At 51.4% G+C, this 13,830-nt stretch overlaps 4 protein-coding genes across 4 annotated transcripts; 2 read left to right on the top strand and 2 right to left on the bottom strand.

Annotated features, from left to right (window-relative positions):
* The first annotated feature begins 982 nt into the window (after positions 1–982).
* On the top strand, positions 983–2,873 carry L228DRAFT_147491 (hypothetical protein). Its single transcript, XM_018329244.1, has 4 exons — positions 983–1,444; positions 1,511–1,727; positions 1,810–2,337; positions 2,411–2,873. Exons 1-4 carry the CDS (start codon positions 1,283–1,285, stop codon positions 2,755–2,757), a joined length of 1,254 nt encoding a protein of 417 aa, XP_018187714.1. The 5' UTR covers positions 983–1,282; the 3' UTR covers positions 2,758–2,873.
* Positions 2,874–3,615: 742 nt separating this feature from the next.
* L228DRAFT_147503 (hypothetical protein) lies at positions 3,616–5,771 on the top strand. The gene is made up of 5 exons (XM_018329245.1): positions 3,616–3,905; positions 4,054–4,072; positions 4,157–4,339; positions 4,507–4,687; positions 4,789–5,771. The coding sequence occupies exons 1-5, from the start codon at positions 3,885–3,887 to the stop codon at positions 5,414–5,416; spliced, it is 1,032 nt and encodes a 343-aa protein (XP_018187713.1). The 5' UTR covers positions 3,616–3,884; the 3' UTR covers positions 5,417–5,771.
* Positions 5,772–6,897: 1,126 nt separating this feature from the next.
* On the bottom strand, positions 6,898–7,834 carry L228DRAFT_239163 (hypothetical protein; the record flags this gene model as incomplete). Its single annotated transcript, XM_018331118.1, has 3 exons — positions 6,898–7,360; positions 7,468–7,564; positions 7,804–7,834. The coding sequence occupies 3 exons, from the start codon at positions 7,832–7,834 to the stop codon at positions 6,898–6,900; spliced, it is 591 nt and encodes a 196-aa protein (XP_018187712.1).
* Positions 7,835–8,844: 1,010 nt separating this feature from the next.
* On the bottom strand, positions 8,845–12,786 carry L228DRAFT_230506 (hypothetical protein). Its single transcript, XM_018330538.1, has 3 exons — positions 11,646–12,786; positions 11,495–11,592; positions 8,845–11,420 (listed from the first exon to the last, which is right to left on the bottom strand). Exons 1-3 carry the CDS (start codon positions 12,550–12,552, stop codon positions 9,141–9,143), a joined length of 3,285 nt encoding a protein of 1,094 aa, XP_018187711.1. The 5' UTR covers positions 12,553–12,786; the 3' UTR covers positions 8,845–9,140.
* Between the last annotated feature and the right edge of the window lie 1,044 nt (positions 12,787–13,830).

The raw sequence follows: 13,830 nt of genomic DNA, 5'->3' as shown, positions 1-13,830 counted from the left end.
CCTCATGAGCCGTCCTGTCTCTTCTCATCCTGCTCCCTTCTCTTTCTCGGCTCTCCGTTGTCCGGATCCGAACGAACTCCCCTCTAGTTTCCCTCGGCACACCCCTCTTTCCATCCTGTAACTTCGTCAGACCCTTGGATCAATTCTTGGCAGCCTCATCCAACAACAACCCACCCACAACTATTTCATCGGAACTAATCTCTTCCTGCTGCACGCCCTGACGAAATGGGCTACGTCCTAGTGCTCGCTCCGAGGCAGTTTTGACCAAAAGGGTCCCCCCTTCATTCGACCGAAATGGCCAATCCAAACCGTTTCCAGATGGTCTGCAGACCCCTCGCTCTGGTGATGCCCCGTTTCGCTCTTGCTTCCGATTGATGCTTTTGGCCCCCGATTCCCTTTTGCTGTCTCCTTCTACGCCCATGCAAAACCTGACGAGGGAAAGTCGGAGGGAAAAGAGAAGCCACCCACACACATCATACTATCCAAGCACAAACCCCCCCCCCCCCCCCCCCCCGGTCACTCTTCTCTTTCCCTCCTGGTCCCCGCTGTTCCGTAGTACTGCCGAAGCGTCATTGAACGTTCCGTCCAGAGAATGTCCACCGCCCGCATGACAAGCGGCCACCAAAACCACGCCGTTCCTGCCCTCCTCCCTATCCGCCAGACGCACGTACCCCTCCACATTTTTCAGCCTTGAAAATTTTACTGCCCGGGGGGGTGTTTATATGCCTGGATCACGGTCCCATGGCGCCGACATGACGCCTGCGTTCGTGCCCGCTTACGCAGTTTTTAAACCTTGACAAGACTCGTTAGCTCAGGGACGTAAACTTTTTTGGGCCCGAGGCGTTGCCAATGTCAAGTTGTGTGTCGTGTTATTTTTTCCCTTCCCTTCCTTCTCCTCTGTACATCATCCGCTCGCCCCTCTTCTTCTTGTTTTCATTACCATATTTCTGTTACCTCACGGCAACTTGCATCTTTGCCTTGCAACTGCCCTGGAACACTTTCTGTCATTCATCTTTACCTGCTGCTTGCTGCTCCTGCTTTGCGCCACGCCCGGAAATATCTCCGGACGCCTCGCAACGCCAATCTGTTGCTCAAGGAAGCCCGTGCAGCACACCGGCTGCCTTCAGCCACGCGGTCTCTCGTGCCGCCGATCCCCCTTTCCCCGCCTTGGAGGTTCCTGGACGGCCAGCATTGAATCACAAATCACCCCCACGGAGGCAAAGGACCTTTACATAGGCTCAGGCGAACGTCCGACCCTGAGCCTCACCGACCACAGTCCATCATGGAGGACAGAATCTCGCCTGAGACCGCTCCGCTCACCAAGGAAGAGTCACTACGGGAGGATTACAGCACCTCAATCACTTCAACCCCAGAGCCGGACCAGGAACTGTTTGCTCAAGACAATGCTGCGCAGGTGCAGAAACGGAAAGGCGGCCGCAAGCCGGTGAGGACCCTTCGTCCTGGACCTCCAAAAGCACATGGCCATGGCTGACTGCTATCATGTTTGCAGATTTATGCCACCTCGGAAGAACGGAAGCAGCGAAATCGACAGGCGCAAGCCGCCTTTCGTGAACGCCGTACTGAGTACATTAAGCAGCTCGAGACAACCATAAAGCGACATGAAGAGGCGTTGCAGACGCTGCGACAGAGTCATCGTAATGCTGCCGATGAATGCCTGATGCTGCGGTACAAGAACTCTCTTCTTGAAAGGATTTTACTAGAAAAGGGTACGCAACAATATCTTTTGGGATTGAGTCGAACTTGCGACTTTTGAGAAAAATTGGGCTTGCCTGCTCACTCATTTAACAGGAATCGATGTACAAGCTGAACTTCGCGCACAAACGGGCAGTCCGCACCTCGGTCATCCACGACCACCAAGCGCGACACAGCCGCCTCCAATACAGCGAGCCATCATGAACCGCCATCACCAAGTACACCGTTCGATGCCACGGATGGACCCAGCTAATCCATATCCGCCGCCGCATGCCGACGGCCTCATGCCGAGCCACTCTCCTCAATTACAGCCTACCCCATCGTCGCACAACTCCTCTCCTGTAACGAATGCGTCTGTAGACACGACTCCTCGCGAAGGCGTTACACCACCTGGTTCCGATCTCGCAACATCTCAGCAGCAACAGCAGCAGCAGCATCCCCAGCTGCCACCCCACAAGGGCGTGAAGCGATCCTATTCGGCGCTACAGGCATATCCGCCCTCGTCGGGCCCATCTCAGATGGGTCCCGCCACGGGCAGACCAGGAAGCGGGCTGCCCGGCGCTGTTGGAGGTCCTTCGTCCAATTACTACCCGTCACCTTTCCAAAACCACATTGATCAACTTGGCAAGCATCCCCGTCTTTTCTTCTTTTGATTTTTTCCCCCTTTTTTCTTCGAGAGCTAACAAAGTGCAATTAGAACAAGAATACGACGCCCAAGCCGACATGGTAGATGAGCAAGACGAAGGCGAATCCCGGAGCAGCCTTGGACCGGGTCCAGGACCCTTTCCTCATCATTATGCACACGCGCCTCCACCGCATCAGCAGCAAATGCCTCCGGGAATGCATCCTCAGGCACGACCACAGTCGCACCCATCTGCCCAACCGCATCCGGTTTCACAGTCTGAAGCTGCAGGACCGGTCTTTGGCGCCGTCAACCAGCTCTTTGATCCTTTTGATCCAAGCCTCGATGCCGATCCCTTTGGTCTCTCAGCGAGCATGCACTTTCCGTCACAGTTCTCCTTCGAGACGAGCTCAATGAGGTAGCGTGAGAAAACAAACCCGCCTCGTGTCGCTCAGCATCTCAACGCTTCATTGTACAAAAAGGGAGACCTCCGCCTTGTTTTAATTTTTCGCCGTTGGAAGACGCATAATTTTTGAACATACTTGTAATTCTTTTTTTTTTTTTTGGACCGGAACAGGCATTGGGCGAAGCATCGGAGTAGGTTCTTTTACTTTTGCATTTTACCTTTCGGCGTACGGACATGCATACTGGTGCATGAATAACTATTGCATTGGGTGGCGTTTAGCATCTTGGGCTACGGTACCAGCCTTCGGGAATCCATTGGCCTGCTTATATATATATCTTTTACTTTTTCCTTTTGATATCATTTCGCATGATCCATGTTTGGAGGCTTCATGCAAAAAAAGCAAAATAATGAGATATCCACGCTATTCTGAAAAGTTTAACGAGCTACCATCATTTTTGGCGTATATTCCTCTAGCATTCTCCAGTGACTCAGCTTCCAAAGAGGCAGTCATGACGATTGGGACCAATTTTCCAATGCGTTGTTTGATTTTGGAAATGGTACGGTTCTACGTTGAGGGGTGTGGACGGATCCGAGGCTCCGGGTGAGCAGAGCTTCGCCAAAGCTTCACTGCTCCTCCTTCCCCCACCAATCAAAGTAACCAGCTTGGTTCAAAGCTACAAGGCAGCCTAAAGACACACAATAATGCATGATACGGCAAGAAAATCGAATGACTCTTGCATCAGACATGGCTCATTACGATCGCTAGAAGTATCGTTGTTTCTGTTACTTGCTGCAGCAGTATACAATTGAGAATGAACCTATTTCACAATAACCCTAATTAGATTGCTTTGTGGGTATCTGGTGAGACTGCTCCCTCGGTTAACTCGGTCTTGGCGGGCTGTGACCTCGACGGTTGTGTGCGAATCAGACTGGCAAGCGAACCCATCTGCTCTCCGCATCCGAAATTTGCAGTAAAGCAGAATAGGATCCCTTTAAACGAATCATCAGCCGGGACTGCAGAATGCGCACTTCATAGAACAAAATCGGCCCGCTTGTTCTCCAATTGCCCCCCGTCTTAAAGAAAACGTTTTTGCCGGGACGACAATTCCTCCAGAGGAGATATCTACGCAACGAGTCAACGCCATGTCTGGTGTAGCTTCCAAGGCAAGCAAAACACCTCGTTCCTTTCCCACCTCAAGCCTACAGCCTGCCTCACCCTGCTCATCACACCTCACCCACATCGACTTATCTACCATTGAGGGAGCTTCATAGTTTGATTGAACTCTAAGCTAACTACCGATACGTGAAACAGAACCTCTACGAGCTGCTCGGTACTTACATTCTATCCAATTTGTTCGTGGGCCGCGTGACTGGGACATGACGTCTGACGTTTCTTTTTTTTTCGATGTTGGCAGGGAACGACCCCGAGCAGGACTCTGACAGAGAACCTGAGCCCCCCACCCAGGCTATCGACAAGCCTGTTGCGCGGACGACCAAGCGCAATGCTCCCGATGCCGCCCCCAAGGCCGTCGATGCCTCTCTTGAGCGCCCTACTCGAGGTGGCCGACGTGGCGACGCCGTTACTGGTAGCGAGCGGGGTATGTGTACACTTTGTTTCAGATACACGCGCCCTTCTTCTGCATGTCTTTTACATGCCAAGGCTTTTTTGAAGATTCGCTAGGGCGCGTGTTTCTTATTTATCCTGGGACTTGTTTCACCATTTTTCATTTGGAATTCGGGCGCTGACTGGGGATGGTTATGACAGCCTTCCGTGACCGCCAGGCTGGCAGCGTGAACAACCGCAGCAAGCCCACCGATGACGGCCTCCGTTTTGACCGTCACTCTGACCGCCTCGGTGGTGGTCGCGTCCAGCAGCGCGGTGGCCGTGGTGGTCCCCGCGGTGCTCGTGGCTCTCGTGACGACCGTCACAGCCGTACCGCTCACGCGTAAGTAGTGCCATTCATTTTGGAGAGAGGAACGTTCTAGAACTCTCCTATTTCTCTCATTTGTCACATGGAAATTTTTCAAACTAATATATTTGTTATAGCGACACTGAGAAGCAGATTGGCCGTGGCTGGGGTGCCAGCAAGGGCGAGAACGAGTGGGTCGACGAGAAGGCTGGTGAGGCTATGGCCAAGGCCGAGGAGAAGGAGGGTGGCTTCGATGCCAACGTCGAGGCTCCCGTCGATGCTGAGGGTCACCACCCCGCCGCTGACGACCGTGACGCTGCTGCCCCCGAGCCCGAGGCCGAGGACAAGAGCAAGTCGTACGCCGACTACCTTGCCGAGCAGCTCGAGAAGAAGGCCAGCTTAGGCGGCATCCCCGAGGCCCGCAAGGTCGGTGAGGCCGGCGACAAGAAGTCTCAGGGCGCCAAGAAGTTCGAACGCGGCAACGAGGAGGAATACATGTCTGGTGTTTCCGGCAAGCAGAAGCGCGAGAAGGAGCGCAAGGCCAAGGTCTTTGTCGACATTGACCACAGCTTCCACGAGGCTCCCCGTGAGCGGCCCGCTGGCCGTGGCGGCCGTGGTGGTCCCCGCGGTGGTGGCGAGCGTGGTGGCCGGGGCCGTGGTGCCCCTCGCGGTGGTGCCCCTCGTGGTGGCGCTCGCGGTGGTCCTCGTGGCGGTGCTGCCGTCAACGTTGCTGACCAGAGCGCCTTCCCCAGCTTGGGCGCTTAAGCGCATCCATACGAAGCCCCCAAAAATTTCGCGCGCGTGCCCGCTCGTCGAAATCCGTCCATCATGCGCCTTTTCCTCTCTTTAATTTTTTCTTTTCTTTTCTTTTCTTCTGCTCTCCAACCCTTTTTCCAACCTCTCTTTTCCGTCTTGTTAAACCGTCTATCGCATCGTCGCTATTGTTGAGCAACAACCGGGTCTCATCTGCCGCCAACCGTTTTATTCTCTCCACAACACCTTTATTTTCCTGGTCGTCTCGTCGTCGTCGTTATCGCGCATACGTGAATGTGATACTTATCTCCTCTACATCCACCTAACTCGTCGACTTCAATTCGGTTGTGATGGGATCCCGATCGTTTGCTCGTGGCTTGCAGGGCTTAGAGCTTGGCCGGCTGGACTTGCTTGGCTTGGCATGTATATGGCAATGGCGTGGCGTGGCGTAGCGTGTTCTGCATGCGAGGAAGAGGGGAAATTTTTTTTTGTTTGTTATTTTTTCCTCTTCCCATTGTTTACAAAAGGGGGCAGTGAAAGGCAGAAAGAAAAAAGGAAATTGAAAATAGAAAAAAAAGAGGGCAGGGGAAAGGTGTCAAAAAAGAGGCATTGAATCAAATGGGTCATTAGGGGGTTTGAGAAATGAAAGATTGAAATGAATATTGTTTTTTCTTTTTTCTTATCTTCTTTTTTCCTCCATTCTATTCATACATTTTTTTTATATGTCATGTGGTGACGGGTTTCTGTGTCTGTGCGTGTGCGTGTGTGGGCGTGTGCTTGCCACAAAAAAAAACGAAAGAAAGAACCTCTTTTCTTTTCCTGGACAGGACAACTATTTCTACAGATCTTTTCTTTCCACCTTTTTAAAACGCTTTTCTTATCGATACGTATACGTTATTTTTATCCTGAATTGACATAAAAACTTTCCCTATGCTTCGTCGTCTCCACAGAATGCAATGAAGAATTGAACACGTGCAGATGATGATGATGATGACGATGATGAAAATTGTATAGGAAATGACTGGGCACGTTGAAAAGCGCCTCATGTGTCTGCTCCTAATTTGTAAATACCATTCGCCATTCCCTCTACAATGCTATATCCCCAATGCAAGAAAACAAGCCACCCTCACCCCTGGTCCCCAAGCAAATGGGACTGAAAGAGAAACCGTACTCCGGATAAACAGTACTCCGGATATCAACATATCTATGACTTATGACCGCCCCCCGTTTTTACTCATATGAAAACGCCACAAAATAGAACTCCCAAGACTCCAATGCGCCTCGCGGTGCCTCGCTATGATAGTAATGGTTCTCTTACCCTCTCCCCTGGAAACAACGGCCCTCCTCCCCTTCTTCTTCTCCTTCTCCTCTCCCCCCTCCTCTTCCCCCTTTCCCTTCCCCACCCCCGCCCCCGCCATCAACCCATCGAGAACACAGTCACATTTTCACCAATAAACAATCCAAGTCCAACTACCGCATATCGCAAATCTATTTCAAGCCGGTGCTGCATTATCTGGACCCGGTCCCGGTCCTGGTGCAGATGCAGACGTAGATGCATGTGCACCTCCGGCGCCGCCATCACCACCACTTGAAGCCGTAGCGCCAGCGGAGATAATACCACCACCAGAAGCAGTAGCACCAGCAGCACCAGGAGAGGGAGCAGAGAGAGGAGCAGTCTCCGCACCACTCGTGGCAAGGACCACGCGCTCGACATCCTGCCTGAGCTCAGGCAACGCGCTGCTCATTTCCGCCGCGAGAATGTCGCGAAACGAACCAAACGCCTCGGCGCGGCCCTTGAGGTACTGGTTCCCCTTTTGCACGAGCTCGACGAATTCGCGCGTGTATATGTCCGGGTTGCGCCCGTCCTCGACGTACGCGATGATCTCGGGCGGGATGGAGACTGCGAGTTCCGGCGCAGTGGACGTTAGGTCGGTGAGTGTGGACACGAGGTGTTGGCTACAATCGGTACCACGTTAGAGTCGGCTGTTAGGAAGTGTACAATAGAGATTTGAAGACAGGGAAAGTGGTGAGAGGATTGAATATAGATAAAAGGGGAAACAAACATTTGACTTTTCAGCGACGAAGCAGTTTCCGGCGCCTGGTATCCATGTACAGAGAGCTGGATTTGAAAAAGCGCATGGATGACGCGCTTGAGCTGGTCTATTTCGAACGCAAATATAAGATATTAGCTGCTTAGTTGTCGAATTGGAGAATGGTTGAATAGCAATGTAGATGTAAAGAGAATGATTTGCGTGGGGTATACAAGCATTAAATATGCATGAACAGCTGAAAACCATCCTGGAAGAGGGCAAATGCAATGTTGGAGAACGATGGAAGCAGGATCAAGAATGGCCAGGTCAGGATGTCCTTGGAATGAGAAATGATGTCGAGTTCCTCACCTTCGACCAGATTTACCGTCACGGGCGCCATGACGATCTTGTCCTTGAGCCTGTCCTTGACCTGTCCTTGACCTGTCTTTGTTCGGTATGGCTCTTGTCTTTTCTTCGCTCGACGGATGGCATGGACTGTTCAGGCCCTGCTATTTCGCCAGTTCGCCAGTTCGTTGGTTCGCAGTTTCGCCGCCTCCCGTTCACTTTTTTCCTTTTCCCTTTTTCCCGTTTCCCGTTTTCCGTTTCCCGGCCTTTTATCTGCCTATCCGCCTATCTTCCAATCCCGTCTGATTCTGATTCTGATTTCCTTCGAGCACAGGACTCTGCTCTTGAGTGATTATGCTTCCTGCGTCGGGCTTCTCTGGCGTGATATCCGGAATTGCTACTCTGGAGACAAGCAGGTGAAGTCACCTCGAGCGGCACTGTGCACGGTGCACGGTGGTTTCGAGAATTCTGGATATGGCGACTCTAATTGTCACTTTCGTCTCGACGTGGTCTGCGGAACCTCACGTTTCGTCATTCAGAAACGTCGTACCGCTGTTGTATTCTAATGTCTAATATAGATATGTCGTCAATGCCGTGCCGGACCGTAGAAAGAAAGCTAGTAGTAGCTTTGACCGTTTGACCGTTTGACCGAGATCGAAATAACCGTCCTCGGGGAGGGGTTTCGAGGTGCGGGAATGAGAGTCAACGAGCTTGGAATCCAATATAGTTGTCGGGTATATTGTCCAGCTCGAGCATCGACCTCAAAAGAGAGAGAAAGGAGAAAGAAAAAGAAGAAGAAGAAAAGAAAAGGGTTCAGCTTGTCGAAGAATTCCCAATCGCATCAATCGCATCAATCGCAAGGGCAGATCAAACAAGATGCTTGTGGTGTTTTGCTGGTACTATACGTAGGCTTATCCGGCGGATAATAGCGGAGAATCCCGCAGTCGCGCAGCTCTGGGGTGTCGCTATGTTTTTGCATCAAACATGTTGGTGGTCAGGGTGCTTTGTAATTCACCGTTGTTTAACTTCTACGAGGATCATTATTTTCGTGCATTTGCTTCAAAAATGGGTGGATAATGTACAGAATATGTATTATGCCTTGGAAACTACTACACAATGTTGACTACTAAGATGATGCTACCCCACTTGTAATCCAGAAGTGATGAGTGTTGGGGGGTGGAAGGATGGATTGATTACATCAGAGTGGCCGTGAGTCGGATTTGAAGCAGCATTGTGTCAGGGGTTATTGAATTTTCCCCATATGATCTGCTTGCTTTCCTTTAACTTGGGAAGAGGACAAAGAAAAGAGTGAGGGAAAAAATGCGCCGATCACAAAAAGACAACTACCAACTTGCTTGGCATCAAACGTCCTTGACACGAATGGATCCAAGCGGGCGATCCCGCTCAATCTCCGTTTCTACCATTTCGAGGCCTGAAAGGCTCGGGAAACGTTTGCTAAAGTTGGCTTCCCAGTCTTCGGCGCTGGGGCTGGTAGGTTCAGCAGCACTCCGTGATGACGGCGGCCGCTGGGAGAATTGTTGTTGCTGTTGAGGGTGAAGGGGCCTGCCCTGAAGATATATCGGCTTTGTCGGAGACGGCTGCGGTGGCTCGGCCTGACTGCCAGAGCGGAGGGATCTAGGTTTAGGTGGCGCGCTTGGGCGCAGGCCACCACGAGATGGTGGACGAATACCTCCGCCAGCAGGATTTCGAGCAGTGACAGGGGGTGGTTGTGAAGAAGGAAGTGATGGTGATGAAGATGATTGCAGCGGTTGTCGGGTCTTGGCCATGGTGATTTCCGACCGCGGTCGCTGACCTTCTAGTTGTGATCCCTTGGTGAGAGACTCTGAAACGCGCATTTGTGCATTGGGGACTGGCCGTTGCGGGTTCGATATGCGAGGCTCCAGTGTTCGTGTCCGTGGTGGTAACCCTTCCGCTTCGGTTGATGACAGGGCACCGTATGACACGGGACTGTGCGTGAGAACCCGCTGTTCATTGCTGTTCTCGTCCAAGAGCGATCTGACCTTGTTCTGAATTGAAGCAGCTCTCGCTGCACCAACTGCTTCGGACTTCCCGGGGTCACCCCGCTCTGTGAGGCGGCGGCGGTACTCAGCTGCGCCCTGCGCGACTCTCCGCTCCTCCATGGATTGCCGCTGCCGTTCGAGCTCTCGCTTGACCTCTGCTGGCACCTCTTCTGTGATTTCGAGGCCGTTGTCGTCATCGCTACGACCGCCTGTGGTTTCTGAACCTGTAATAGGTGTCAGGGCACCCTTGTCGATCAGACCGGGACTAGGCGTTCGGGCTCCGCTGGCAGCATTGTTTTCAAATCGTCTAAAGGCATCCCCAAACTTTCCACTCAGAATGTTTTTGGTGCCAGAAAGCGAAATTGACGGCATGCTGGAACGCTTTACGTGCTTCGAGGTCGTTCCTTTTGAACTTGTCCCGCTGTTGCGCTTCTCCTTTTTCCTCGCCGCTTCTGCTTCTTCCATTGTGCGGAGGAATTCGACGTTGGATGATATTCTCTTATCCGAATCAACTGAGCTGCCAGTCATTGCAGCTGGCTGGGGCGTCATTGCACGATAAGTACCGCTAGATCTGTTGCGCGATGATTCGCGGTCTCGAAGATAGTCGAGATTGGATTCTAGATAAACACTTGAAGGACGTGGTCGAGCATTTGCAGATCTTGAGCGGTTGATAGCATCGCCCAAGTCTGCCGTCGAAGGACGTTGGCCCTCAAGAGACGGGCGCGAAGATGTCGCAGGCTTGGGTATTGCGAACGTAGATGTCTGCGATTTCGAGCGATTACTTTCCAGCAATGCTGGACGGGGTATCGTTCTGAACTCGGGCTTCTGTAACTGCGTCGATTGCGTAGGGCTATCGGTTGATGAAGAGCGATTGTCAGTCTTGGGTACTGTCAGGGTCAAAGCGACGGGCGGAGGTGTAGCCGATGTCATAGTTCCTGTTGAAACCATGGTTGGGCGCTTGGGCGTAGGTTGATAGATGGTTGCTGATGGCGATGGATGAGTTTTATCTTGTCGCGGCTCCGGCAATTTCTGCTTGACCAGGGATGCCGTGTCTGTCAAAGCAGGAGCAGACTGAACATGTGTAGGATGAGTAGTAGTAGTAGTAGTAGTAGTAGTAGTAGTAGCAGCAGAAGCGGCAGGGGATGCCTGAGGAGCAGGCGCACGCGGCTGTGCAAAGGCTTCGTCTGCGAGAGCTTCAGTCACTCGCTGATTCAAATCGCTGCTCGCGGAAGTGGCATTTGTTGGCGAGGTCGGACTAAACTCAAACTTGCCACCAGTATCGTGAAGTAGCGAGAATTGGTCCAAGGTAGGGAAACGAGATGAAAGCTCATCAGACTGCGGCAGAGTACCAAAGCCACCTGGAGCATCAAGCGCTGCAAATGGATCACCACCTGCCGCTCGTAGCGGAGAAGGGCTTGGTCTAGCACTGGCGCTGGTGTGGTGTTGTGGTGCCTTGGTAGGGCGCCCTCGCCGCATCGGAGCAATGTCAGGAATGGTCTGTGAATGCTCAACTGGCGGTGAGTGGTATGCGCCGACGACGGGAGGGGTATCAACTTTTGGCTCTGGCGACGGTAGTTGCTGTGCTTTTCGAGCTTCTGATTGTGACCTTCCAGCATATATCTGGGGGAAATTATCAGCGTTCTTGTTCCTGTGGAGCCAAATGGACACCCAAGGTGGCGAAGCGAGAGTCTTACATCTCGAATGGGTACATTCGTGCCCCTCATACGGCAAACTTCACTGACTACTTGGAAGATGTTTGGTCGATTCTGTGGGTTTTCGCGGAGCATTGATGCTGACTTGGTCAGAAAAACATGGTGTATAGAGATAACAGTACAAAGGACAAACCTATGAATAGCTTGATACGATCTGAGAAGCTTGGATATCCGGGAAATTTGAAGCTCGCGTTGAGAATGGCCATCTGGCCTTGTTCTTCAAACGGAGTGGTGTAGTAACACAGTTTGTACAATAGTACGCCCAATGCCCAAATGTCGCTCTTCTCGTCGATGGGTTGTCTCCTGTAGACGTCAATCATCTCCGGGCTCCGATACTGGAGGGTAGTGTGTTTCTGGACGTCATCTTCGATGAGACGGCCTTCTGCTGCGGAGGTCGCGGCTGGCCTAGGCGGTGCTGTTGAGCCAAAATCACACAGCTTGTAGGACCTTGAAGACCCAGAGACGGATATCAGGACATTTTCGACCTTGAGGTCACGATGGAGGAGTGGGGGCTTGAGGTAGTGCATGCAGGCCACGCCCTCGGCGACGTCAGCGAAGATCTTAAGGATCTCCGGCTCTGTAAGCCGATGCTGCAGCCTAGTATTCATAAAGTCGATAAGACCACCTCCGGCGCAATACTCCATCAGGAGAAACACCTCATATCCACCACCCTTCAGTTGTGACGCATGCGAGTCATAGTATTTGACAATGTGACGGTGGCCTTTGAGTTTCTTCATGGTCTCCACCTCCGTTCTCATGTTTGCCAGTGCCTCTTTGTCCGGCACAGCAACCCTTTTGAGCACGGCAATATCGGACTTGTCCAGTGGCGAAGGAAGTCGGACCAGATAGACGTGTGCAAAGCCACCTTCGGAGAGATACTTCTCAATCACAACACGGTGACTGCCTACCTGGACCTTGGTACCAGGCAGGAAGGTTCCTGGCGGGACGTTTGGTGCCGCCATTGAAGCTATGCCATTGGGGGCATTCTGGCGATGAGGGTGCGCGGAGGCGGCAAGAGAAGGATTATATGTGGCAGCCATCGAGGGCAGTTCACCGTCCTGCCAGGGAGCAGGATGCGGTGTGAGGGTCGGGGTTGCCTATCGTAAGGGCATTGATTGATTAATTGAGGATATATCGAGAGAGGCCGATCGCACAGTGAAGACGATCTGCTAAATCGATCGGCCGATGTCGTTGTTTGTTCAAAAGGTGTGATTTGCTCCGTAAGGGTCCTGAGCAACTGTTGAAGTTCAGGAGCTTGACCCCATGAATAGGCGGTATACCTGTACTGTACCATGCGGTGTTGTCCGCTTGGCCATGAACTAGCGCGACGCATCCCGTGGCGGAGCTCTGGCGAACCGACGTACTCAACTCCACATCTCCGCCAATCATATCGATTGCCCCTCGCATATCTCACTTGTTTGTGTTCTGAGATTGACTTTACTCCAGGCTTATACTTTGGTTTTAGTAGCGTTATCAATACTTATTTCTTATGCTCATTTTACCTGTATCACTGATGTATATCTTATTGCTCTATGTATTTCCAAGTGTAGTCACGAATATATAAGCAAATATATTTTAATAAATCAAAATCAAAATAAAATAAAAGATATTAAAGAAAAATAAAATAGAAAAACAAAACAAAATATTATATAGATTTCGAAAATGCTTCTACATTATTCTATTTACAGAGTACAAGCAATAGGTGCTAAATTTCACATACGCTTGCAAATAGACCTTGACAGGACATTCGATCGCCACATTTGATACCCTTGATGGACCATCTACAGCTACTGCGGTCGAGACAAGGCTGATGGGTACTGCCTGAGATGTGATTGGGTGACGGTATCAAGGCCGGCCATGTTCGACAACACTAATCAGACAAGGGCGCCTGCAATGTACTTGCACACCTTTCACAAATACAACAAAAGGTGCGAGGGTGCCAGTCCAGTAGAGCATAAAATGCATAAAATGGATGGATATCGTTCAAATACTCTTCAGAATCTACGTGCTCGAAGAAAACAAATACGCGGTAGGTAGGCAAATTACAAGTACAGTAGTACTGTAGGTAGCTCAGTATTATCCAAGCTTAAGGTCTGAAACAAAGCACTCCACACCAACACGAAACTTGAAATGCATGCTGTATGAAAGCTGCGGTAACGATCGAAATACTACCTACCGAGGTAAAGTACCCAACTCCTTTGAGTTGTAGCAATATTGTTTGAGAATTGGCATTCCCACGCTAGCGCCAGGTCGAGATTAGTGAGGTCCACTCCCGTCATACACAAAACCGCTTTCCGTGTCGTCGTCCATTAGACTTT

This window comes from Xylona heveae, assembly GCF_001619985.1.
Source record: "Xylona heveae TC161 unplaced genomic scaffold L228scaffold_6, whole genome shotgun sequence".
Lineage (NCBI taxonomy): Eukaryota > Fungi > Ascomycota > Xylonomycetes > Xylonales > Xylonaceae > Xylona > Xylona heveae.
The sequence above is the reverse complement of the archived record's forward strand: the minus strand, read 5'-3'. Positions and strand labels throughout refer to the sequence as shown.